At 45.4% G+C, this 27446-nt stretch overlaps 2 protein-coding genes across 2 annotated transcripts; one reads left to right on the forward strand and one right to left on the reverse strand.

The window, feature by feature from the left end:
- Positions 1–1037: 1037 nt before the first annotated feature.
- Positions 1038–8602, reverse strand: ATP5F1A (ATP synthase F1 subunit alpha). The gene is made up of 12 exons (XM_030469780.1): positions 8422–8602; positions 7331–7409; positions 6080–6249; positions 5105–5278; positions 4857–5023; positions 4576–4724; positions 3541–3692; positions 3190–3414; positions 2990–3097; positions 2287–2431; positions 1907–2057; positions 1038–1246 (listed from the first exon to the last, which is right to left on the reverse strand). The coding sequence occupies exons 1-12, from the start codon at positions 8482–8484 to the stop codon at positions 1165–1167; spliced, it is 1665 nt and encodes a 554-aa protein (XP_030325640.1). The 5' UTR covers positions 8485–8602; the 3' UTR covers positions 1038–1164.
- A 1945-nt stretch (positions 8603–10547) lies between these two features.
- HAUS1 (HAUS augmin like complex subunit 1) lies at positions 10548–23776 on the forward strand. The gene is made up of 9 exons (XM_030469788.1): positions 10548–10618; positions 12573–12747; positions 13974–14109; positions 15861–15995; positions 16995–17118; positions 18023–18088; positions 19525–19596; positions 22406–22453; positions 23468–23776. Exons 1-9 carry the CDS (start codon positions 10574–10576, stop codon positions 23543–23545), a joined length of 879 nt encoding a protein of 292 aa, XP_030325648.1. The 5' UTR covers positions 10548–10573; the 3' UTR covers positions 23546–23776.
- Positions 23777–27446: the final 3670 nt, after the last annotated feature.

Consider the following 27446-nt stretch of genomic DNA (forward strand, 5'->3'; position numbering starts at 1 on the left):
TGGAAAGTATGGAACTCCATCTGGGGACAGGTGATCAGTCAACAGAGTGTTTGTGGGTCAAGGTCAAAGGGAGAACAGCGATGGGGGACATTACTGTGGGGATCTGTTACAGGCCGCCTGCTCAAGAGGACTCTGTGGATGAAGCGCTCTACAGACAGATAGGAGCAGCCTCACACTTGCAGGGCCTTGTCCTCATGGGGGACTTCAACCATCCTGGTATCTGTTGGAGTGATGGTACAGCCCGGCACAAGCAATCCAGGAGATTCCTTGAATGTGTGGAAGACAACTTCCTCCTGCAAGTTATAGAGGAGCCGATGAGGAGAGGTGCCATGCAGCAGTGCCCTTAGGTCACAACTGAGCTGATTTATTTCTGTAAGTGGAAAATGCCTTTTTTTTTACTTTACTGGACTGCTTTAGCTCTCCCCATGTTAAAGCAGGGTAGCAGGTTAGGTCACTGGGTAAGACTCAGGCTGTCTGGTACACAGTGTCCTACCTCATCTGCTTTCATCATTTTGAAGAACCACTCAGAGGGCAACTCCCAGTGCCTCATCCCAGGCAGTGACCCAGGAAAAACTATGGATGGGAACAGGACATATACAGGCCAAGGGGGAATGGCTTTAAACGGACAGAGGGGAGATTGAGATGAGATCTTAGGCAGAAGTTCTTCCCTGTGAGGGTGCTGAGGCACTGGCACAGGGTGCCCAGAGAAGCTGTGGCTGTCTCATCCCTGGCAGTGTTCAAGGCCAGGTTGGACACAGGGGCTTGGAGCAACCTGCTCTAGTGGAAGGTGTCCCTGCCCGTGGCAGGGGGTTGGAACTGGATGAGCTTTAAAAGGTCCCTTAAAGCAGAATCCAACTGCTACCCCTACTCCATAGTCTATAGGGAGTCCAATCCACCCAATTCTGAACCCCTGGTTTGAATTTTCAGAGTTCCTTTCACAAGTGAGTGTCTAGAGCAGTTTAACCCTGTGGTTTTAAAGGCACATGTGGCACACATAGCCACAAAGCAAGGCAGTAATTTGGAACAGAACATACACACCTTTTTACATGGGAACTTTTATTCTCACCAAGATCTGTACATTCAAGTCGCACATACTTTTAAGTCTTTGATGGAGCTGGAGCACGAGATCACAATAGCCTGGTCTGTTTTAACAGTTTTATGAGTTTATGCCTCAAAAGTAGCCAGGAAATTTGTGACTATTTCCTTCAACTTTGCTTCTGTCTGGTCAGAGATCTTCCCTTCAGTCCTGTTGAGAGAATGTAGTTAAACTTCAGATACAGGAATAGATAATGGTCAACACCCAAGACAAAGAAAACTACAATGAACCTTCCCATTTCTAACAGGAATAGCAGACGAATTAGCCTGTTCGATGCATGAAGCTATGTACCAGTGAAACTAACATAACATCACTTCTTCTAAAGTTAGTCCTGTTTAAGAACTGAGGTTTGTCAACAAATAGCTTTAAAACAGCTGTATGTAGTTCAGAAAGGCTCTGCTTTTTACAGAGATGGCAGGCACATGATTTGACTCATTACAAAACAAGCCAGGACTAGGGCAGAAACACTCAAAAACTCCAGTACTCCACTCAGCAGCAGGGAAGGCACTGAGCAGGACTTAATCCACAGCACCCTCACAGCTTAAAGGTGCCAAAAATTTAGGCTCTGATTAACTTATTTCAGTAACAGATTAGAGGTATGCAAGCAGGTTCTCATTTTGCCCAAGTAAAAGCTGAAGATGCGAAGCTGAGCTCCAGACAGCAGCAAAGCTGATTTAACCTCCAGCTCTAAAACAGGCAGCTCAAGGCCTGATGTTGTAGGATACCCTCAATTAACAGTTCAGTACGCATTATCTGCACTCCAGTCATCCATACGATCATCTTGGGATGATGCAAGATTAACCATCATACCTGATCGTGGAGAGGAGGGCCTGGTGCTGGCTCAGTACGTGAGCTAGGAAAGCACTCTCAAATTTGGTGATTTTGCTGGGCTCCAGCTTGTCCAAGTGGCCTCTGACACCAGCGTAGATGACTGCAACCTGTTCCTCAATAGCCATGGGAACTGTAGAAGAGAAAGCATTCATGCCACTGGTAACTCCCAACATTAGGACATGCCAGTGCAACAGAGTCCTTCTGTGAAGATCAACTGCACATCTACCACATGGTTTAGTCAACACTCCAGTCTGCATTCACCATGTCCACAGAACGGACACAATGCTGCTATGAAGATCAGCCTCATTAGCCCAAGAGACTAATGGAAAACGCAGACTTGTTATGTCCAAGACACTCACCATACTGTCCTTGTTTGAGCAGCTCTGTCAGACGTACACCACGGTTCAGCAGCTGCTGTGTGGCAGCATCCAGATCAGACCCAAACTGGGCAAAGGCAGCCACTTCACGGTACTGGGCCAATTCCAGCTTCATGGTACCTGCCACCTACCACACAAGATACAGGTCAGGCTGAGTGTGACCACCTTTTAAATGTGTCTAGTAGTCTGCAGGTTATCTTCAGCTAACAGTTGTCACGAGTCAGCTTTGCCTGGCATTACAAGTCAAGTGAATCCCAAGATTCTGACAGATAATTATATGCCTTTCTACAAATCCAACCGTCTGCCTGGCCTTTTTAACAAACATTCCAATCCTCCCTGAAATGGTGATAATGGATATTAAACCTAATTCCATGTCTGGACTAAAAGCATGGGGTTAAGAGAGAATTCTCTGTTTCTAGTTAGATCAGTACCCGGTTCAACATACTGAAACTTAATAGCCCTACATCTTTGTGCAGACACAATTTTCCTTTCCCCCTACCGCCCCCAGGAGGCAACAGAAATATCAAAGAGATCCCCAAAGTTTGCTCTTTTATGATTTCAGAACGCTAAGGAATCCAAAGCTTTATTCTCTCTCTATTCACAGCTCTTTAAAGAGTGAAATGGGTTGGAAAGCCTACACACTACTTGTCTCTAGAAAGACAAGGAGCAGCAATTTCATGCTTACCTGCTTCATAGCCCTGGTCTGAGCAGCTGAACCTACACGGGACACAGACAGACCAACATTGATGGCTGGACGGATACCCTTGTAGAACAACTCAGTTTCCAAGAAAATCTGTAGGAGAAAGTATCTTGGTCAGAAGCCTGGAAGCCTCCTCAGAGACCTGCCATTAAGCTACACAGAAGTACTGGCATGAGAAGTCCTACCTGTCCATCAGTGATGGAGATGACATTGGTTGGAATGTAAGCAGACACATCACCAGCCTGAGTTTCAATGACAGGCAAGGCAGTCAGAGAGCCACCTCCAAAGGAATCATTCATCTTGGCTGCCCTCTCCAGCAGGCGGGAGTGCAGGTAGAACACATCACCTGGGTAGGCTTCCCGACCAGGTGGGCGACGCAGCAGCAGAGACATCTGACGATAGGCAACAGCCTGCGTGGTAGAGAGAAAGATTTCAGACTTCAGTAGTTCATGTAAAAATTTGAATTTCTAAACCTAAGGTGATCTGACAGCTACAAACATACCAGAGTATGAGGCCTACAAACAATGTTTCCTGACCTGTTTGGATAAGTCATCATAGATGATCAATGCATGTTTTCCATTGTCTCTGAAGTATTCCCCCATGGAGCAGCCTGAATACGGAGCCAGATACTGCAGGGGTGCTGCATCGGATGCAGTGGCAGACACCACAATGGTGTACTTCATTGCATCTGGAAAGAATGGGAAACGCACACCGTGAGTATATTACCTCAACATGCCTGTCAACAGCAAATACCACGCATGTGAAGTACTAGCCACTGAAGCAAGCCCAGGCACCATCGCTACACTGTTACAAAGACCACCATCCTAGACTAAAACATCCATCAGCACAACTAACTAATGTCTAACACTCGCAGGCTCCTTTCCCATTTAAAATGAAGTTTAAACTTTCACTAAGACACACTTTGGTTCTAAAAGAAACCCAGCCTGCAAGCCCATGGTTTCCTGGCTGCTGCGAGGCAATACAATCCTTTGTTTCACAGTGCCAAACAAGTTACAGTAATTAAAATGTGGTTTATTTTTTTTCCTGATAGGTATGACTCTGCTTAACCAGCAGGCAAGAGGTAAGCTGCCTGATCTCTTGCAAGCTCTGTTACATATGCAGCTTTAGTCAAGATCACTGCTTTTGAAAAGACACTATCATTTAATCCTTTATGTTTGGGCAGTAAAATCTATCCACTGCATTTACAACTGCCACTCACACTGACTTGCATATGTATGAAACAAATGCCAAGTCCAAAAATACTTGCAGGCCACAGCTTGTCATGATGCCTGCCCGCCAAGAGGAAGCTCAATGCTGCTGAAAAAAAAAAAAACCAAAAAACCTAGTTTGACTTTTCCAGAATCAATTCAGCAGTTTGGGGCTCATACCAGTCTCCTAATGTGATGCAACAGCTAGAAGGATTTCTTGTCCACAAAAGCAAGTATTTCAGTCATTCAGTAATGAAAGAATTCTGTCTACATTCACAGGTAGGAGAGGTCATAGCAGTATTCAGCATTATAATGAGAACAGGATGTCAGTTGCCAGGCTCAACTGTCTTCAAAAATCTGTACCTGCATCAGTGAGCCTCTTCACCAGCTGAGCAACTGTTGATCTCTTCTGGCCAATTGCAACATAGATACAGTACAGCTTCTTCTTCTCATCTGTTCCATCATTAAATCGTTTCTGGTTGATTATTGTGTCAATTGCAATAGAAGTTTTCCTGTAACACAGAGGTTGGTAAGTTAAGCTGCCTACAGTTCTCCAAACCTCTACACCACTCTTCAGCTGTGCACATCAGCACACACTGTTCTCGAGTTTAAGGAAACGTTTTTAGCTTGGACATTTAACTTACCCAGTCTGCCTGTCACCAATGATCAGCTCACGCTGGCCACGACCAATTGGCACCAAGCTGTCCACAGCCTTAATACCAGTCTGCATAGGCTCACGCACAGAGATTCTGGGAATGATCCCAGGGGCTTTCAAGCCAACTCTTCTACGTGACTTGGATGCAATGGAACCCTTAAAAGACAGGACAAAACCTGTTAGTCTGTATAACATATATACAAGCAGAAGTGTTAAGCATCTAGTAGTTACACTTACCTTCCCATCAATTGGATTGCCCAGGGCATCTACAACGCGGCCCAGCAGCTCTTCCCCTACTGGAACATCCACGATAGCACCAGTCCTCTTCACAACATCCCCTTCCTTGATGAGTCTATCATTACCAAACACGACAACACCAACATTGTCAGGCTCCAAATTCAAGGACATACCCTAGAACAAAGGCCACAGTGGCATGAGAAAACCCGTATCAACCTTTACAACCATTTTGACAGTTTAAAACAGATGTGATTATTCTACGGTGTAGAATAGCCAACATAATCTACTTCAATCTTATTTGTAACAATAGTCAATGTTCTGCTTTTACGTACAACACATGTATGTTCTTCCATAGTGGTTACAGAACATGCCTAAGCCTTCAGCTTACTACAGAACTGTACTTACAGCAACCTAGCTTTCTCTCTCTAACAGGAACAGAAAGGATAAGCAGAGTTCAAATATAACATTTGTCTCTTGCCTAGGAACTGGACAAAGGAATATCACTGGCTTCTTGTCTAAAGTGAGTTCGGTCATTAAAAAAACTGGAAGAGCTGTTGCAGTACTGTCGGAACAGTGACACAGCTTTTTAGCTCTAGACTACTCTTAGGACTGTAAGAAGTCGGCAAACTGCACACAGTACTAGAGCAGAGAGACTGTTATCCAACAGCAAACAGAAAAGCCAGCCTGAAACCAAAGAAAACAAAATCCAACACCAGATTAGCTCTTATACTTCCTAGATGAAGACAAATAAAGCTCAGATGTTGGCAAAGAATCAGATACTGGAACAAAAGTGTTACAAATTACAAGAGTATTTGCTTTTTTGTATTTTTATTTCAACTAGTTACTATGTATTAAAGTTGCAACGAAGTCTGTAAAAAGTCCATACAGGCAGCTCCAAGCATAGTCTCATGTTCTCCTTAAAAAAAGTCTTCCTCATATTCCTAGAGTAAACAAACTGCTTGAGAGATAGCTTACCTTCAATCCAGAAGAGAATTCAACCATTTCTTCTGCCTGGACATTTCTCAGGCCGTATACACGGGCAATACCATCACCAATTGACAGCACACGGCCAGTCTCCTCCAGTTCAGCAGAGGTGTCAGCTCCCAAAATACGTTCCTCAAGAATAGAGGATACCTCAGCAGTACCTGGAAAGAGACATTTCAAACCAGATTTAGCCCATTAAGGCACTATATGAATTCTGTAAGCTTGTACTGAATTCACAAACCAAGGCACCATTTCTCAGATATGCCATGAAGTCTAGCAAGCAACATTCTTCCTCACATAGGATGCTCAAGATAAACAGCAACTTCTGTAGTCATAGACAATAAAAGCAGCTTCAACTCATCATTACGAGCCAGCTTCAATCAGAACATTGATGGCTGTTCAGTTATCAATTTCCTTCATTATGTTCTACACTATTAGCATCTCTCCCCTAGAAAGCAACTAGATTAAACAATTAGCCTTAGCCCAGAAAGAACAGACATGCCGCTACACCTGCAGAAGATTTACTATGACTGAAGGCATCAAAACACACTGTCAACTGATTTGTAATCCAGGATCTAAATCTATCTAAAAGAACTTAATACATTTACAGACCAAGTTTTTTGATATAAGCTGTAAATTCTCCATGTTCCTCAAATTTGTTTAGCAGCGTACCCTCAACAACTTTTTATTTCGTCAGCAAACACAGCTGTGAAACTGTTGCTTCTTAATAATACCTTTAATCACTCTAAACCACTACAGAAAGTGTACATGAAACGCTACCAAAAATACAGCTGCGCAGTGCCCCTGTCTTCTCTAAACACCAAAATACTGGCAGCCAAAAAAACTACACTCAAGGACACAAGGTCAAACACAGGCAGGCCTGGGAAAGTCATCCATTCCCTCACCCTGTTACAAACAAGACAGGCAACTGGAATCTGAGGGAGTTTTCCAAATAATTCTGCAGGAGCTGAAGACTTAATTGAATCCTCATGGAGCAGGTAAGCTGTGTAAGACAACTGACAAGTGACCACTCATTTGGTTTGGGCATATGAAGTTACTAAACTGAAGTCTCCTGGATGTGGCTATAGCAGTTCAGTACTGACACTGACAGTACATAAGGGTCCTCAAATGTTTTGCCAACTGACACACTAACCCACTCACATTCCAAATTCAAACTCCTCTTTATCTGACAGAGCAAGTTCTGAACCCACACTCTTGTATGAAGATCTTTCTCAGACTTACCAGTCTTCTGATAGCATGTTTTGGAAGCATGGATATTTCTTGTAGCAAGAAACGCTGCACCCAGGGTATTTCTGGAAACCTAAAGTAAGTAATTATTTCAGTGAGATTTCCTCAGTCACTCAAAAAAAAAAAAAAAAAAGTTGAGGTAACATGATCATGAGTTTATACTTTTAACATGTCTTGAGCTCCACTGCACTCTATTCACAAGTTGCAGTTATGGAACCAAGTACAGCGATACTAAGCAAGCACAGATGGTAAAGGAGATTGCTCTAAACTACTCGCTGCATTTTCCTGCATTGCACTGATGTCACCATCACAGCACTGCAGCAGCTCCCAAAGCAACACCTCCTCTCGTTTGCCATCTATACGATGAACATCGAAAACCTTGGGGCATGAAAAAATCAGTGCACCCCTCATGGATCTGCACAAGGGAAAATAAGATTGTCTTCTAAGGGTTGACCTAAGAAAAATCTAACTGCAGAATTGCCATGCAGAAGCGTGGCAAAAACATATACAACAGCAGAAACAAACAAAACAGTAACCTATGATAATGCAATAAAACACTATAACGCATTAAAAGATTACAATCAGCATCCCAAAGCTCCCAGGGCAGTCCCATGCAGGGTCAATGCTGAATCTCTGAAAGCCTGTGCAGGCCTCTCCTCCCTTCTCCTTCACAAGGGACACAGCCAGTAACGGGTCCTGACAGACCTTCACACTATCACTCCCCACAAACACGGGGGGAAAATTCCACCTGGCAAAGCCTCTCAGCTCAAATCCCCAACCCTGACCTTGTTCTAGCCGCTTTCCGACATTGACCTCAACCTGAACCGTGCCAATCCATATCGCGAAGGACACGCCGTCCTGTAGACACTCCCTCCGCCAGATAAGGGCACCGCTGCCTCAGCAAGGGCCGGGCCCCGCAGCCACCCAGCGCTGAGGTGAGCCCCGCACATCCCCACCACCACCACAGACAGCCGCATCGGGAGCCCGCGGCCCCTCAATGTCACCGCGGCCCCCAAGATGGCGGCGGCGCCTGCCTGCCCGCCCGCCCACTCCGGACACCGCTAGCCGCAGAGAAGCGGGCTCACCAGGCCGGCCTGCCGCGGCAGGGAGCGGGCGAGGGCGGCAGCGACACGGGCGGAGAGCATCATGACGACGGCAGCGGCAGCCCAGTGGAAAGGTGAAGCTGGCGCGACCCTACTGCCGGCCCCGCACTCTCTTTACAAAATGGCGGCGCCGCGCTCCACCCGTTTTGGCGGCGAGGCCACGCCTGCGGGGCGGGGCGAGGAGCGGAAGGGGTTCCCCCACCTCAGGCGTAGAGGAGTTTTTTTCTGCCTGCGCCTCTGGGCGATGAGGGAATATCTGTGTATATGTAGATATATGTGTATAAACAATAAAAAACCCGAAACGAAGCTTTTACAAAAATACCCCTGTGAGAAATGGCCATCGGCGGGCGGAAGGGGCGGAGAGCGGCGGGGGGCGGGGCATGAGGTGGGCAGTCTGGGACATGAGGCGGGGATATGGGGCGGGGATATAGGGCATGGGGATGTGACCTCGGGCGGTGGCGTGGAACGTGGAGCGGGGATATGCGGTGGGGATATTGGGACGTGGCGCAGAGGCATGGGGTAGGGGCCATGGAGTGGGACATGGGACAGGGGCCATGAGACAAGGACATGGGACATAGAGCGGGGCCATGAGGCAGGGATATGGAATATGGGGCAGGGACATGGGACCCAGGGCAGGGACAAGGGGCAGGGTGATGGCACATGGGACATGGAGAAGGGGAGTGGAGCAAGGGACATGGGGTGGGATATGGGATATAAAGCAGGGTGCAGGGGCATAGGAGCCTCGTATGGAATGGGGGCAGGGACATGGAAAATGTGACAGGGATGTGGGACGGGAGTGTGAGGGTCTGCAAGGCAGAGGGTGGTGGTGTGGGGCAAGGCCTAATGCTGCAGGCACACTGCACATTGCAACAAGCCCCATGTGTGGAGGTAGGATTTAGTCTGCTAGAAAAAAAAAGCTGAAATGGAGCCTTCTCTTCTCCAGGCTGAACCAGCCCAGCTCCCTCAGCCTGTCTCCAGAGCAGAGCTGCTCCAGCCCTCGCAACATCTCCATGGCCTCCTCTGGACTTGCTCCAACAGCTCCACGTCAGTCTTGTGTTGCTGCCCCAGAGCTGGACCAGGACTGCAGGGGTGGGGTGTCTCCCCAGCGTGCAACAGAGTGGGAGAATCCCCTCCCTCGACCTACTGCTCACGCTCTGGGGGTGCAGCCCCGCACAGGGGGGAGGTTCTGGGCTCAAGCGCATGCTGAAAGTGGGTCATGGGGAGCTCATCAACCAGCCCCCAGAAGTCCTTCTTCTCTGGGCTGCTCTCAATCCACTTTCTGCACAGCTTTTATCTGTGCCTGGGATTGCTCTGACCCATGTGCAGGACCTTGCACTTGGCCTTGTTGAACTCCATGAGGTTCACACTCCATGAAATGTCTCACTGGGCACTAAGGTGAGGCTAACCTGTTGTTCCCTGGGTCTTCTTTTCTTCCCTTTTTAAAAATGAGGGCTATATTTCCCCCTAATGTTTTAAAGGGGTTAACTTGGATGATGCAAGGATGCTAGAGAGTAAGTATTCATCAGGGATTGTAGTGATAGGACAAGGAGTAATGGGTTAAAATTTGAACAGGAGAGATTTAAAAAGAATAAAAGATAGAGAATAAGGATAAAGAGAAGACATTCTTCCCTGTGAGGGCACCGAGGCGCTGGCACAGGGTGCCCAGAGAAGCTGTGACTGCCCCATCCCTGGCAGTGTTCAAGGCCAGGTTGGACACAGGGGCTTGGAGCAACGTGCTTTAGTGGAAGGTGTCCCTGCCATGGCAGGGGGTTGGGACTGGATAGTCCCTTCCAACACAAAACATTCTGTGATTCCATGATTCTGTGTGGTTTTGTGGTGTATTTTCCTATAAGGAGCATGGCGTCTATGGATTTATGTAAGCAGCAATGTACAAGCTATTCAAATGTCAGGTTTTACCCTGTAACTTCAAAATATGATTTACCCGTGTTGATGAAGGGCTCTACATGCCTTTATTTGTAATTTGCCCAATGATATACATGAAATACTCAACTCCATCAAAACCCGACATCCCTTCAAACCATTCCAATCACACACCGGTAGACACCCCGGAACTACAAATCCCATCAGCCCCTGCGGCGCGCGGGACACGCCGGGAGGTGGCGGGAAGTTCGACATGGCGGAGGCTGCTACTACCCCTTGGGAGGAGAAGTTGCAGCGGGTAATGGCGGGGCAGGGGCGCGGGTCGCCCGGGGCGGGGTTGCCGGAGGTACATGTCTGTGCTCTGGGACCAGCTGCCGGGATTCCCCCCGGAGTGGGCGGTCGGCCCCGGTGCGTTACCGGAGCCCTCGTTCCGCTCTCCCGAGTGCGGCTCCTTCATCTCTCCCACAGGAGGCAGCGCACGCTGTGCTGTGGGAGCTGCCGGGCCCCGGCGCTCGGACGTCTGCGGGTCTCGGGCAGGAACGAGCGTCGTGGGGCAGGGAAGGTGCGGTCTCGGGGTGTGTTTTGCAGCAGTGAGGTCTGTATTCATCCGCTGCTACCTGTTCGGTGGCAGCCCGAGCTCACAGCTTTAGGTGTGAGCTGGTTTGAGAGGCTAATCATAGAATCACAGCATCAACCAGGCTGGAAAAGACCTTGAAGATCTTCAAGTCCAGTGGTTCCACAGCACTGCCAAGGCCACCACTAACCGATGTCTCTGAGGGCCTCATCTACACTGTGTGTGAACACTTCCAGGGACGGTGACTCCAGCACTGCCCTGGGCAGCCTGTTCCAATGCCTGAGCACCCTTTGGGGAAGGAATTGTTCCTAAGTTGTCAAAGTCTTGCATGCCTGAAGTTTTTAGTGTTTCAAGTCTTTCTCACTAGAAAGACTGGCAGAAAAATATAATTCATTATTTATTTGCAAACTTGGCTTTCTTGCAGTATGAGAGTTTTCACCTTCACAAAATTAGTGCTCTTTGCTTCTAAGGCCTTGATGGTTTTCTCCCTAGCTTAGCTTAGGGTGATGTTTTCTGTGTGCCATGTAATGTAGTTGAGATGCTGGTGTGGTAGAAGCATAAAGAAGGACATGCTAGGAAGAAAATTATAAGGCTGGGTCCCTTTCCATCACATTGCTTAGATAACCTTAGGCAAGAATTTATGTTTCCTCAGTGCGTTTGGGTTGAAGGGACTGTAAAGCTCATCCAGTTCCAAGCCCCTGCCACGGGCAGGGACACCTTCCACTAGAGCAGGTTGCTCCAAGCCCCTGTGTCCAACCTGGCCTTGAACACTGCCAGGGATGGGGCAGCCACAGCTTCTCTGGGAAAAGTCTGTGCCAGCGCCTCAGCACTCTCACAGGGAAGAACTTCTGCCTAAGAGCTCATCTCAGTCTCCCCTCTGTCAGGTGAAAGCCATTCCCCCTTGTCCTGTCCCTACAGGCCCTTGTCCAAAGCCCCTCTCCAGGTTTCCTGTAGGCCCTTCAGGCACCGGAGCTGCTCTGAGGTCTCCCCTTAAGGAGCCTTCTCTTCTCCAGGCTGCCCCAGCCCAGCTCTCTCAGCCTGTCTCCATAGCAGAGCTGCTCCAGCCCTCGCAGTCTCTTCGTGGCCTCCTCTGGGCTCACTCCAACAGCTCCACGTCCTTCTTATGCTGGGGGCCTCAGAGCTATTAACAGTTGTAATTGAATCTTTCAATTATGATTTTGTTAATCTCTTTCCCATTTCTGACCTTCTTTTCAGAGGTAGGAACTATGCTTTGCAGGAACTCATGTTTGCACTTTGTAGTAACTATTTCTCCCCTCATAGTCTGTAGAGACTGTTCCCAGTGCTCTATCAGGGTTAGGGCAGTTTTATCCCATGCCACTCTACTGCTGTTTTCAGCTGCCCAAATACCTGTTTACCATCTTTTGGATTATTACTGTGTCTGTATAAAGAGGTCATGTCATAAAAAGATAAAATTTTATCACCTGGCGATAAACGTGTTCAGAGAAATGAGGGAGATTAAAAGGGAAATGCTTTTCTAAATTGCAGAGGGTGGTTGAAGAAGAGACAAAGGGCATCACCCATACCTCGACTGATGTAGTGGGAATCATTCTTCACGAATGCAGAGCCTGCAGTACTTTACATTTCTTAGCTCCATCAGGTATTTTCTCTCATTTCACTTCACTGTTTACTCTTTTTTTTCCCCCCCTTTCTCTGGTAGGTTACTACATGGCTAAAGAAAGTATTTGGGAATCAGCCTATTCCACAGTATGAAGTGAATGAGCAGACAGTTGATATCTTGTGTAAGCTTGCAGAATACAACGAAGCCAGAGACACGGATGTTTCTTTGGTGATAGAGGGCTTGAAGGAGTGGTCAAAGGAATATAAAGCAGAAGGTGAGTTTCAAGCTCCAGTTCTCAGTTCCATCAAAGTTATTCTTAGTAACCCTGAAGATTGTTTAAATCTTGCAAGCATGCATATATATATATATATATATACACACAACTGAAATGAACTCATCTTTTGTTCTGGTACAGTTTTTACTACAGTGCATCCCATGCCTTCCTTTCAGCAAAATTTATGGTGACATAAGGTTGGTCAAGAGCAATTTTTTAAGCCATGTTTAGCATGCTGCTAATACAGCCAAGAAGTTTAATTGCTAAAACCTCCTGCCCTGCTGGGCTGAAGAGCACACCATTGAAATATTGGCTGCATAGACAGGGAAACAACCCTACAGCTGATTTAAGAGTCTGAGCTGGTGCTAAGCCATTGTTAAGGGAAACGCCTGGGGAATCTGAAATGACAATAAGTTATGCTTGAGCTGCCTAGGGTGAGGGTTTGATAATGTGGGGTTTTTGGAGCAAGTGAGTGGTTCAGGGGACCATAATATTTTTTTAACGCATGTGCTAAAGGATTGTCCCTTCACTGGCTTTTTTCAGGAAGGAATTTTACTTCTCTGTGAAAAGACTGGTATTGTACACATGAAGATGTTTTTGTAAAAACCCTATATGTTTGGGGTTTTTTTACCTCAAGTCTTCTAGTGCGTTGCCATCAAACAAATGATGATGAAGGCCTGATGGTTGGTTTAGCCTGTCAGGGAACGTGGGCACTACCAGACAGGCATATGTATTATCTCTGCTGCAAATTCAGACTTCCCAGGTCTGCTGTGACAAGCAAGTTTGTGCTCAGGAAAGGCTTAGGTTGAGCTCTGCAGGGAGAAGACCCATGTGTGCTCATCAACACCGCACAAGAGTGAACTCACATTTGAATGAATTCAGGCAAGCTGGTCAGGAAAGAGTGGAGCAGCGCTTTCTTGTTCAACACACTGAATTTGTTTGGCAAGCAAGGGTGTGGCAGCAGTTTGGTATGTTGAAGCCTTCTTTTAAGATGTCTCTTTCCGTAACTGTGGAGAAATAGCCAAAGTTCATAGAATCACAGAATGATTTGGGTTGGAAGGGACTTTAAAGCTCATCTAGTTCCAACCCCCTGCCACGGGCAGGGACACCTTCCACTAGACCATATGGCTCGAAGATTGGGTTCTAGCTTTGGAGCCTTATTACCCTTAAAAGAACAGCAATATTAAAAAATAAAATTACTATTTGGGGTTGTATTTGTTTTCCAGCTGAGTATCTAGAGCGCCTTCTCTCAGAAGAGCTGGGTCTTTCCATATTCAAGCTGTCCAGGGAAGGCACCAGCTACCTGGATGCCCTGGTAAGCAGCGCAATGACACTTGAAACGAAGGACACTTCTCTTGCCAGGTAATTTTTCCTGCTGTGCATCAGGGGTGATGGTCTGTGCTGTTTCCCTCTGTTTTTTCAATTCAATAGTTGCAAACTTGACCTTCACACCCAGGAACCTTACTTGTCCAGCTTAATTTTCACCCCTTGGGCGGCTCTAGAGGACATTGGAACTCAGCACAAAATCCTAACCTTGATTATCTGGTGAAGGGAAAGTCTCTGTAGCCTAAGTGCCTTGGCAAGAGATAGATGCCTCTTGGGAAGAAGGATTGCACTTGGGAAGAGGAAGTGCACTGGTACTGCACTTGGGCCACAACAACCCCATGCAACACTCCAGGCCTGGGGAAGAGTAGCTGGAAAGCTGCTCATGGAAGAGGACCTGGGAGTGCTGATTGATGGAGCTGAACGTGAGCAGCTTGTGCCCAGGCAGCCAAGAAGGCCAACAGCATCCTGGCCTGTATCAGCAATAGCGTGGCAGCAGGACCAGGGCAATGATTGTCCCCCTGTACTGGGCACTGGTGAGGCCGCATCTCGAATCCTGTGTTCAGTTCTGGGCCCCTCACTGCAAGAGAGACATTGAGGTGCTGGAGTGGTGCCAGAGAAGGGCAATGGAGCTGGTGCAGGGCCTGGAACGCAAGTGTGATGAGGAACGGCTGATGGGCTTGGGGGGTTTAGTCTGGAGAAGAGAAGGCTCAGGGGAGACCTTATTGCTCTCTACAACTGCCTGACAGAAGGTTGCAGTGAAATGGGGGTCAGTCTCTTATCCCAATTAACAAGTGACAGGACAAGAAGAAACTGGCTCAAGCTGCGCCAGGGAAGGTTTAGACTAAACATTAGGAACAATTCCTTCCCCAAAGGGTGCTCAGGCATTGGAACAGGCTGCCCAGGGCAGTGGTGGAATCACTGTCCCTGGAAGTGTTCACAAACCATATAGTGGTGAACTTGGCAGTCCTGGGTTAATGGTTGGATTCGATGATCTTAAAGGTCTTTTCCAACTCAGTTGGTTCTATGATTCTTCTTTTGCCTCTGCTTTTGCAGTCAGTGACTGCAGCATGTTGTTGCTCACACGGTTGTGGCAGGTAGCACAAGCTAGAGCAGCATTCATACTCCTTAGGCAAGGGCTGGGGAACTGGAAGTCCTGGTCTTTCAGGCTCAGCTCCTCATTCTTCTCTCTTATCTGGCTTCACTTAACGTAAGGATATTTCCTTAGCCCCAGAGAAATGGCCACTGTTAGCCAGGTCTTCCTGGGCCTGGCTTTGACCCATAACACAGAGGTTTGTACTGAGCACTGGCAGTAAGGAAGGACCAAAATCTGCCTTGGAATCCAATTTTTGTATGATGTTCAGGAGCTTGGCTCTTACAGCTCTTCTCATGAGCTGAAGGGGAAAGCAGCTTTGAACCATTTGGGAAGAGAAAGAGATTGAAAATAGTGCTGGGCACGCCTTGGGAACTGAATACCATTTCTCTCAAAGGCAGTTTGGCAAGCCAGGAGTGCAGCATCTGATGATCACAAGGCCCAGTGATTACATTCACCAGCGTACCAAGTCTTGTTCACTTACTCCTACTCAGATTGCTGGGGCACTTCCCCTTCCAGATGAAACTTTTGTTAGTTAAGGGAAGTAAATACCCTTAGTGATTTATTTTAATTTCCTTCTATCATAATATGAGAATAAAACCAAGTCATTAGTGTAAAGCGCGGAGAAATTAATAATTCTGAGTTTGAGAAGAGCTGGCTCCTGAGTATTCCCACTGAATCTCTCTCTCTTCACCAGCTTCATCTGTGCCATCAATGAAAGGACGTCAGAGCTGTATACAACAGAATCGGAAAACAGAGAAATGGAACTGGAATTGAAAAATCTCATGGAAAAAATAACTACAGCGCTGAAGCTGGAAAGTCAGTTAGAGAAGTGAGTGATGGATGAGAAAAGGGAAGGTTTAAACATTTTAAGTGATGCCTCTGATCTCCACAATATGGAATGTTGGTTGTGATAACTAATAAGGATAACTGAATTTCTTAGCACATCTCTAATTCACAATATTTTTGAAGTATTTATCACAAGCCGTGTGCTATAGACTCATTCAGTAATGAAAAGAGGTTTGGGGTACCATCAAATCCATTAGTTTAAACCAAATATGGTCTACAAGCAGTATTCAGGTATGGACTGGCATCTTTCACCAGTTGCCTTCATTGGAGGTAGATGCAAACCTGATTCTCTTACCACATTTAGCATGGGCTCTCTAGTCAGAGTGAAGGAGCCACGCAAAACAAAAACCACTCCCAGGTAAGAATTTCCTTTAGCCAGTGTGTAGGAGACTTCAGAAAACAAGTAAGAATTAATAATCAGTATGAAGTCCGTTCCCTTCATACATCAGTATGAAGTAAGAATTAATAATCAGTACGAAGGATGTAATCCGAAATGCTTTGCCAAGCATAGCAGGATCAGTGTCTGCCTTGAGTGGGGATTGGCCCAGTGATCTCCATAGCCCTCTTCAAGGCTAATTATTTTCTGGTTTTTGTCTTTTAAAGTAGTAACTGTAATGAAGATACCAGAGCTGTGTGCTTTGTGCAGGTTTGCATGGCTCCTCTCTGTGATCTTCAGTTGAGCTTGTCTAACAGGTCTCTAACTGAATTGGAATTATGCAGAAGACTGTTACTCTTTGCTTTGATGCAGATGGCTTTCCCCTTGGCCTTTTTTTTCCCCCCCATGGTCTTTGGAACTCGGGATGTAACAGCTGTGATATGTCCATTGGGAAATCTCACAGGGAAATGCAAGTTTTAATCCATTCTCTCCCTTTGCATGTTGGTTGTATTACAGGGTTTAGCTTGAGCATACATAACTAAGCAATACTTGTATACTGGTATCTCTTTAAATATAAAAGTTTGATGGTGTTTTTTTTTTTTTAAGGGATCTTAAAAATACACAGGAACTTATCACAGTAAAAAAGGCCAAAGTTGATTGCAGATCCCAGGAGTTGCAGTTCCTGAATCTTAAATGCCAAGAGTTAAAGAGAAGGATCGAGGCTGCCGAGGTAGATGGAAAGAATTTTCCATGGCACAGTCATGGTTGGTTGGGCCCAAAATTGTAGTTGCAGAGAGATCCCAGGAGCTTCCTAAACTCCAGGACTGAGAATTCTTGGACTAACAGGACAACATGATACTACACTTAAGTTGTTTCTGCTATATTCATGGTCTCTCCTCAGGACACCCTATGATAAATGCAAGGGCACTTTCACTGAGAACTGTATTAGCTGGGACTACCACACGCTTATTGTGAGGTGCTGTCACCCAAGAGTATACACATAGCTACCGGTAAAGCAGTTGATCCACAGAGGTAAATTGTGTGTCAAAATTCTGAATATATAATTTTTTAAAATTAATGAATTAATTTTTAAAATTAATGATTAAACAGAGAAGGCAGAAATTGTACTGTCTTTTTCACATGATGAAGGATATATGAATGCTTTATTTAACACTTGGGTGCTGTCCAGCACCTTGAGAAAGATGAGATGGAAAATATTGCGTTAGAGTTGATGACATTTTCATAGAGTCACAGACTGGTTTGGGTTGGAAGGGACCTTAAAGCTCATCCAGTTCCAACCCCCTGTTGAAACTAGACACCTTCCACTAGCCCAGGTTGCTCAAAGTCCTATCCAGCCTGGCTTTGAACACATCCAGGGATGCCTATTCCCAGCCTTGCCGTGTGCTCTTAAACCAGTACTTTTCTGGAAAGACTTGCTATTATTGATACAAATTTTAGTAGCAACTGATCTCACATGCCAGCTATAGCCATGGTTCACATAGCACACGTTTCTGTTGTTGACAGATTGCATTCTTGTTTGGCTCTTTAGCTCAAAACCCAAGGAAATGGTAAAATCTCTCTACTCCCTGTTGTATTTTGTGGTCAGTTACGAAGGAACTCTTTCCTGTTTGTAGATGGAGCTTGCTGCCACCGGGTTTAACGAGTCGCTGTCACACAAGTCACTGGTGAGCCTGTCTGAGGTAGGTCTGCTGATACACAATGGATGTTTTACAGTTACACAGACCAGGCTTGTTTGTTGGGTGGTTTCAGGAAATGCAGTTTGTTAATTGGTTACGCCAACAAATATTAAAGGTAAAAAGAAGCATAAATAAGAATCCCGTGGATGGCTACCTCTGAACTGGGGTATGTTGGGTGGCTTTGTCTCTCCTGGAAACTGAGAACATCTATGGGTGTTGAAGTGGTACCATTTCTTCAGGGTTAGATGTGGGGTTATTTTAGTAAGTATTATTTAGTAAGAAGGTTTCCTTCAAACACTTCAGAGAGACTGGAGGAGGTCAAGTGAAACCCAAATGATGAACCACTGTGTGCTTTTTTTTTCCCCCTGTGTCTTTAAATATAAATGTTATATATTTTTTATATTATTTATATATTTTCCTGATGTGTTGAAGCTCAGTGGGATTTTGTTAAAGGAAAAAGCACATTTCTTGAGTTATTAGTTATAGATTCTCCAGCTTTATGCAAAGCATGTTGCGTACATTGGTGTCGTTCTGTCTGCACTCACCACATTTTAATATTATTTAATATTATTTGCTTTAATATTATTTGCTATTACTGTAATGAGAACTTAGTCTTCCCATTTCTTTGCTGCCTTTTCCTGTGTTTTAAGTTGACCGATGAAAATAGATTTATGTTTGTGTTGTCGTTCTCATGAGCCAGCACTGGGTGGCAGTGTTTACATTGCACAGTGTTTCAGAAGAGTACTAACCAAAAATCATTTTTGTTGGAGTTTTATATATAAGAAGTCATAGGTGTTCTTTTCTAGACTTGTCATCTTCTAGAACCTGAGCATAAGAGCAGGTTTGACTCCCTGGCACTTCTGTATCTCCTTTGCCAAGAGCTCAGTGAGTTGGGCAGCACAAGTGGGTTTATTTTTGGAGTGCATCTTTTTTTATTATTAGTTATTTGAAAACAATTGAGTTCTGTGGAAGGTGCTTAATTTTCATCCCCAGAGAGAAATTGTTTCCCCTTGTTAACAGATTAAGCAAAGCAGTGCAAGTGTAACGGGAGTCTTCATGCTGCTGCATGTGCAAAACCGTTTCCACACACAAGCCACAGACATGAGGATGTGTCTCCTTGGGCTCAGTTCTCTCTCTGGCCTGCATGGAGGTGGACAGTGAAAAATCCTGTCTGGTGGATTCTTATTCAGGGAGATGTGATCAGGTCGTTGTACTGTACGAATAAAGATATCTGAAGATGTCTTCAGAGCGAAGAAACCTCTGTGTAAAACTTGTAATGGGTTTGACTGTTTTCCATGAGTTTTAAGAAGGATTGTGGAAGCTCTCACCAGCATCTGTGGGTTCTGAAATGCTGTAGATAATTGTGGATCTATTTCACTGGTTTACATCACTTCTACAAATAAGACTGTATAATATAATCTGCCTTGCTCTCTCCACAGAAACTGGATAGACTGCAGAAAGATATTGTGCCACTGAAGAAAAAAGTGGACAGCTACCAAGATTTACCTCCTGTAATTATTTTTTCCACTTTTGTTCTATTGTATTTGCCATCAGATTAATTTTAATGGACTTCAGAATGTAAAGGATATTGTGATGGTTTCAGTGGACAGATACATGTCGGTTGTAAATGAAAAACCTGACTTAAACAGAAGGCAATCTATTTATTAATCAAAGCTGGGAAATTAAGTAGGCTTACCAGGCAAACTCTATTCTAACAAAAGGCGCATATTTGCTGGGTAAACTCAGTATTGAGATGGATTAGCTAGAAATTAGACAAAGAAATGTAGAAGAAAGGATAATTCCTTAGCACAACAAATCTTTTGCAATTTACCAGTATTTTAGATCTGCATGTCATAAGGCTGTCAATACAGTGGGCACAGCACGCTGAGCAAAGGTTGGAGATTTGAGGAAGATTTTAATGATTGTGAAGAAATAACCAAATGTAGGCATTGGACCTTAAACAAGTACTCTAGCTTGTGTGAGTGCTTGCTGCTCCATCATCATCTTTGATTTAGGATCATAGAATGGTTTGGGTTGGAAAGGACCTTAAGATCATCCAGTTCCAAACCCCTGCCAGGAACAGGGGTGCCTCACCCTAGACCATGTCAGCCAAGGCTCTGTCCAATCTTGGTCTTGAACACTGCAAGGATGGAGCAGTCACCACTTCTTTGGGCAACCTGTTCCAGTGCCTCACCACCCTCACAGTCAAGAACTTCTTCCTTATATCTAACCTTCCCCTGTTTTAGTTAGAACCTGTTACCCCTTGTCCTGTTACTACAGTCCCTGATGAAGAGCCCCACTCCAACATCCTTGTAGGCCCCCTTTCTCTTGGGGTGCTGTCTACTCATGCTAAATGAGTGTCTACTCATGTCAGGTTTGTCATTTAGGTGGCTAAGTTGCAGTTTTGAAAGCCCCTGTCTATCTTTCCTTCGTTTTATATTTTGGCTATTACCACTATTGGTCCCTGTGCTAACAGTTCCTATCAGACTGCTATGGGAAGCATCTTTTACAAAAATGATTGTACCCTTTTCAAATTAGAATGCTTGTGACAAAATTACAAAAAGGGTAATTTTGTGTACAACTTCATAGTGGCTTAAAGAAATCATGGGTGAACAAGGCTTTAGTCCCTGAAACAGAAGCCTTGGCTGTGTGTGACATCTGTATGTTGCCACGTGATATTTGTGATATTTGGGCCTGTGATATTTGGGACTACCAAACCCAAGTATTTACAGTCTCCTTTAGAAGATTGCCATTGCTTTTACAAAGAAATATTAAGGACTTATCTTTTTGTTATTCAGGGGAGGAGTAGCTAAAGCTGAAGTGTGAATAGTTGAATGGGTTTTGGTTTGGTTAAATTCAGCTGTAACTGTCTAATTTACAGTTTTGCATTTGAGTTAGCTGACAAGCCCCTGTTACCTCCTCATCTGAGTACCCCACAGCCTTTAATAGAGTGTCGTGGTTTAAGCCCAGCTGGTAACTCGGAACCACGCAGCTGCTCGCTCACTCCCCCCACTTCTTCATCCCCCTGCTCCCAGAGAGATGGGGGGGAGAATCAAAAGATTGTAACTCCCACGGATTGAGATAAGAGCAGTCCCGCAACTAAGGTATAATACAAAACCACCACTACTACCACCAATAATAGTAATGATAAGGGAAATAACAAGGGGAGAGGATACAATTGCTCACCACCTGCCAACCGATACCCAGCCCGACCCGAGCAGCGATCTGGGCCTTCTGGGTAGCTCCCCACAGTTTATATACTGGGCATTATATGCCATGGTATGGAATACCCCTTTGGCTAGTTTGGGTCAGGTGTCTTGTCTCTGCTTCCTCCCAGCTTCCCCTTCTCCCTGGCAGAGCATGAGACTGAGAAAGTCCTTGGTCGGAGTAAACATTACTTAGCAACAACTAAAAACATCGGTGTTATCAGCGTTGTTCCCAGGCTGAAAGTCAAAAAAACAGCCCTGCACCAGCTACTAAGAAGGAGAAAAAAATGACTGCTGTAGCTGAACCCAGGACATAAAGCTAACCTCAGACTTTTTTGTGTAAGAAGTGAAAAAGTTTTATTCCGCTTCTTATAAACAGGGCATAAAGGTCCAGAGAAACAAAGACTTATCCAAAATCACATAGAAACTCTGCAATTAACCACATCTCTTGTATTATGAACTAGGGACCTGTTTGCTTCTCTCTCCATGTCCTTAGCTCCTCCATAAAGTTCCTGCTTCTCAGCACATCTCCCTCGTACCACTACTGCTGTCTCATTCCTAGAAGAACAGAGTGAAGGGAGAGGAGAACACTGCTTCTCTTCCAGATCCATTTTACTCCAAGAGGCAGCTGCCTCCTTTCCTCAAGTGCAACAGGATGTTCAAACTGGATTAGGTTCTCCAGTTCCCCATCCCTCCCACTGTGCTGGCAGTAGAGACAGGCAGCGCCCCAGTGCCTCGCTCCTGGTGCAGGCAGAAGGAGGGAGGAAGGTTTATCCTTGTAAACTCAACTGTGCTTTGTAAAATTCATGCATGGATATGTTTAAAATCTAGTTCCTCATTTGGTACATTTGGAAAGCTGCTAAAAATGGGGTTTTTTTTAAGACTTGAGGCCATACCAGACTTTTGAAAAATATTGTGATTACCCAAACCAAATTGGGTAAAAGCCTGAGACCAGGCTTTTAATGTCAGAACCTTTTGCATGTGAAGGGTGTACACAAAACTGATTTAATTATTCCCAAATTCCTCTGCAGCACATGATTAGGTTCTTGCCGTGATGAAGGGACTCTGTGTTTCCAGCCGAAATATTGATTTTTGTTCCATTTTCTCTCATTAGAATATTCCACTTGCAAAAGTGAAGGTTGAAGAATTAAAACGAGAACTGGTAAGAGTTTTTTTATCTCTCGCAGAGATTTAAATGAGCACTGACATTCCAAAACAAGCTACATGTATTAACTGCTTGTTGATTTATCAACCTCAGATTGTAGTCTTAATGATCTCTAAAGGGAGATTGTCCTCTGGTAAGGCAGAAGCCATGTACACTGGTAGGAGGAACTGGTGGAGGAATGATAGTCTGTTACAAAGGCAGTTGGGCATAATGGTGTCAGTGAGGATTAGGTATCTATATCCCACTGGATTTTGTCTGCTTCACCTATCAGAGTGTTTATTCACTCAGCTGTGTTGCAGCTTCTTGGTCTCAAAGCCTTCCTTGCTGCTCCTGAACTCTCAGAGGGCTCTGGGTCATGTATTTTATTTAACAGCTGCCTTGTAGACTGCAGTGGGGATCTTCCGCTATAGAACATAATGCCCATTTCATCCATGTTTGTGTCATCTGCAGTTATGGTTGTATAAAGCCATTTGGGAAGTTCATATGTAACTTTCCTGAGACAGCTGGGCCACATTTGAGCATGTGAACCTGTCTTTATTTCTTTCGGCTGCTTTCATCTTGCTCATAGATAAAGCACAAGGTATTCAGCCGTAAGCCTTGAAGCTGCAATCAAAAATTACAGCTATTTGGGAGCTATTTTGTAAATTCTCAGATGAGACTGCTCACGTTGATGAGTCACTTGGGTTTGATTCAGAAATATAAGCTTACCTTAAGAGCCTGAGGCTTTTATCAGGTCAGAATACTTGAAGGAGAGTACCTGTTCAGCTTGAAGGTGTTTAATATCACACTGGGGCAACTGAGCTTGTTTAGCCCTTCTTCCTGTGGAGATTTCTCTGTAGTTGTCTAGAGACTACTGCCACCTGTGGTAGTGAGACCTTCCAGTTCAATACTTGGGTTAACTGGTGCTAATAATGTCCCAAGGTTTGATCATTGTAGATATGTTTGTCTAACAAGAAGATAAGGAAACTGTTTTCAGGGTTACTGATTGTTCTGGGTTTTCTCTCCCGCTAGAATTACTTGGATGAAAAGTTCTCCGAGGAGCTTGAAGAGTTGACCTGTGACATACAAATGCCCAGCAAACGCTGGTGAAGTGGCCTGCGTGGAAGAAAGTTTCCCTTCTATTGTCTGTTTATTTGCACTAGTAAAAGATTTTTTAATTCTTGCTATACTTCTGCAGATTTCTGCCTCACTTTTCTTGCTGTTGGATGGCACACTTGCAACCTTCCAGTAAGCATGCTCGTTTTAGGAGTTCATGTACCTTTGCACACAATAACAATACCTATTTCTCATAAAACAATAAACAAAACCTATTGTAAACAATACCTATTTCTCATAAAATAACCCTCTGAACTTACAGTTTTCTTTTATATATGGTGCATACCTGTAACTGGCCTCCAGATGGTACCTTCATGAGATGTGTCAGGGTTTGATTGACCTTTGCCGCTTACAGTTGAACTGATAAGGGAGTCTGGATTTGTCTTTTTCCCTGTCCAGGCCCAAGGACTGGGCTTTTTCGTGGAGTGCCCTCTTAGGTGGCGCAAGTATGATGATGACAGAGTCACTTTACATCGACTACATTACTGGCTTTTGCTCCCTTGTTTTGATTTTTTCTTGTCATTGCAGGATTGGGGACACAATGTTTTTTACCACTCATAGCATGTCTGATGTTTACCAGGTTTGTGAATTTGATTCTAGACTCGTGCCTGGAGTGCTGCTTAATTTGAGCATTTTCTTTAAACAGAAGTAAACAGTTAAATTTCTCCTTAATGTCTTCAGCATTTGATATTTTGATTAAAGTGAACGATACAGAAATTGTGATCTAGGGCTCAGAATAGTAGTTCCTGTTGCCTCTAAAGCCCTGCAGCATCTGAGACAGCTCACAAAGGGATTTGCATGTGTGTGTGTGATGCTGTCTACCTTCATGGAAACAGGCTGAGCTCAGAGGCATTTCATATGGGTCACAGGATTGGCTTCACAGATCAGCAAATTGAACTGCTGTCACGGGTGAGAGCCGAGAAGTAGCAGCATCAGCCTCCCAAGGTTCTGTAGTTTGGCTGTCATGTCATAATAGAGAAGACCATGGGACTAACCTGTAAGGTTTGCCTATGTTCAAGGCTTTGAGAGATACCAGTCTACTGCTGACTACTACTTGTTTCTCCTGATGTTACAAATGGAGCCAAGCAAATGGAAGTAGATAAATAGCTTTATGAATAGTGAAGCGGTAGCTTAAAAAATAAACCAGGGGTCTATAGCAAGACCTTTTTAGAACTGAAAATACCTGAATATTTTTGCAGAACCACTGTGGGATGTGATCACAGGGAAGCTGGATTGTCCTTTCCAGTTCTATCTCAAATGTTATCTTCCAAAAGGGCGCCCAGAGCCACCCTTCTACTTCCATGTCGCCACCAGCCTCAAACACCCCAGCTTTTAAAACTTAATTGTCCTAAAGCAAAAAATCTGAAGATCTTCTGTGGATGGGTTAAAAATCAAAATTTAGAAATAGTGGTGGCATGGAATACGGCCCATTTGTACTGCGCAGTGTCCAGACTAACAGCAGTGGTGCTCTCAGTGACAATTTGTAGCTACAGCTGTTTGCAATCAGAGTTGTGAAAGATGATGGTAATGATAGAGCATGGTGTGCCTGTCCCCAGGAGCTGTTACTTCACTGCAGACATTGATTCTGCTGATCTGCAGGAGGAGAGATTTTTTCTATAGCTTAACATCCTCCCTTGAAGCAACAGGATCATGAGATCTGTCTCTGATTATGCTTGGGGTGTAGCTCTGATTTCTAAGAAGTTACAACCTCAGAATGACACTGGTGTAGCACCACAGCCTCCTTTACCTCATTTCTTTCACTGTGAAGGGGACAAATGGAAGGATGTTCAGAGAGCCACTGCACATGTGAAGCTTCAGCCTCATCTTCCGTATGTCAGAGGGGGCAATGGTGTTTAGTTTCAGGTTTTCAAATGAGTATGTTAGGGAAGGGTTAGCTGCCTTAGTTTCATGGCTATTTATCTTCAATTCTTTCTCAGCTAGAAATCAAGATCATAGAATCAGAACCACAGACTGGTTTGCGTTGGAAGGGAGCTTAAAGCTCATCCAGTTCCAACCCCTGCCATGGGCAGGGACACCTTCCACTAAAGCACGTTGCTCCAAGCCCCTGTGTCCAACCTGGCCTTGAACACTGCCAGGGATGGGGCAGCCACAGCTTCTCTGGGCACCCTGTGTCAGCACCTCAGCACCCTCACAGGGAAGAGCTTCTGCCTAAGAGCTCATCTCAATCTCTCCTCTGGCAGGTTAAAGCCATTCCCCTTGTCCTGTCCCTACAGGCCCTTGTCCAAAGCCCATCTCCAGGTTTCTTGTAGCCCCTTTAGGGAGTGGAGCTGCTCTAAGGTCTCCCCTTTAGGAGCCTTCTCTTCTCCAGGCTGAACTAGCCCAGCTCTCTCAGCCTACCAAGATGGCAAAAGCAAGTGGACAAGCCATCTTTTGTACACATGGGCTAAGCTGGCTAAGGGGAATTTACCTCAGAGGTGACCAACACAAAATTTAGCGCAGGAGTAGTAGTGTAGGGGTGATTACAGGTACAGCTACTGCTTACCAAAAAAAACACTGGCAGTGGAGTAGTGTTTGAATCTGTAAAAAGCAACAGCATAATCTGACCTTTCTGTTGTGGAAGGGAAAAGAAGCCTTGAAAGGCATCAGAGCATAGCTGGGTTGTGTCAGAGAATGGTTTAACAAGGCAGCCATTGTAAAGCAGCAGAGGTCATGGCCTGACAATCAAGGAATCTTAAGTACTGGAGGCTCTTAAAAGCAGATCAGAAATGCACTGCTGAAGTGTTTACAATGCAAGGATCATGCTTTAGGATACAGAGATGGATTAGATGAGGGCTTGAGGATGCTTTCAGCCCTGCTTTTCAATGAGAATCTCAGGCTTACTCAGCTAACATCAGACGAAGGCTTTTTATCACACGTGTGTAGCTGTAACTTGAGGCTTGGGAGGCTTTCCCAGCGCTGTGGCTCTCCTTTAGCACCACTTCATCACATAATACCACACCGGTTGTGAAACCTGGGGGGTGTTCTCCCCCTGCACCCGCAGGGCAGCTGCACCACAACTGCTGTGTGTCCCATTCATCAGCAAAGAGTACAAATACAGACAGCGGCAGGGCCAGGCTCACTCGAGAGCTCTCCAAACATCACCACGTGTTGCTTCCTAGCACTGGAAAGGCAAGGAATAAACCCCAAAAAAACAAACCACCCAGCAGCTGTGCTCAAGCTGTGTGGCACAGCTGAGCCATCTGCAGCACATGCAGCATAAATCTGTGGCCAGTTGTTGGGTCAAAAGCGCAGCTTTTGATGGAAATGGGGAGAATCAAGGAAGATTTGTGCTGCCAGTAGGCTGCCAGTGAGGCTGCTCAGTTCTTCAGGTAGGGTTTGCATGGGCTGAGTGCCCTGCAGGGCCAACAGAGGCATCCTTCCTCACTGTCAGTGTTGTCCAGCATGGGGATGGGATGCCAGGAATGCCTTGCAGGAGCACGCTAGCCTGAGTGCTCTGCTGAGGCACTGATTTTGGGCTTCACCCTCTGCCCTGTCAGCTGTTGAGTGTTCCCACAGAGGTCACAGCAGAGCTTACAGAAGGAGGCTGCCAGTTGGGCCCCTCGGCTGCTGTATATCATGAAATAATCACCCTGCTGAGAATGACACACGAGTGAGTGCCTGGAGGGGCCTCATTTCGGGTTACATCAGCTGCTCCGCTCTCAGCTCACAGCCTGACTATTGGAAACACCCATCTATTAACACCTGCAGCCCGAGAGCAGTTGTGCTCACTGTGAGCTTTGTGTGGGGCTCCCGAGTGTTGGGGCTGGAGCTGCAGACCATCAGTTTTACCAACAAAGCACAAAAGGTGTGCGTGCTTTACCACCATGTGCTCAAATCCACCTCCAGGAAAAGGTGGGGATCCAAATTCCACCTGAAAAGGAAAAAAATGGAATTA

This window comes from Strigops habroptila, chromosome Z, assembly GCF_004027225.2.
Source record: "Strigops habroptila isolate Jane chromosome Z, bStrHab1.2.pri, whole genome shotgun sequence".
Taxonomy (NCBI): domain Eukaryota; kingdom Metazoa; phylum Chordata; class Aves; order Psittaciformes; family Psittacidae; genus Strigops; species Strigops habroptila.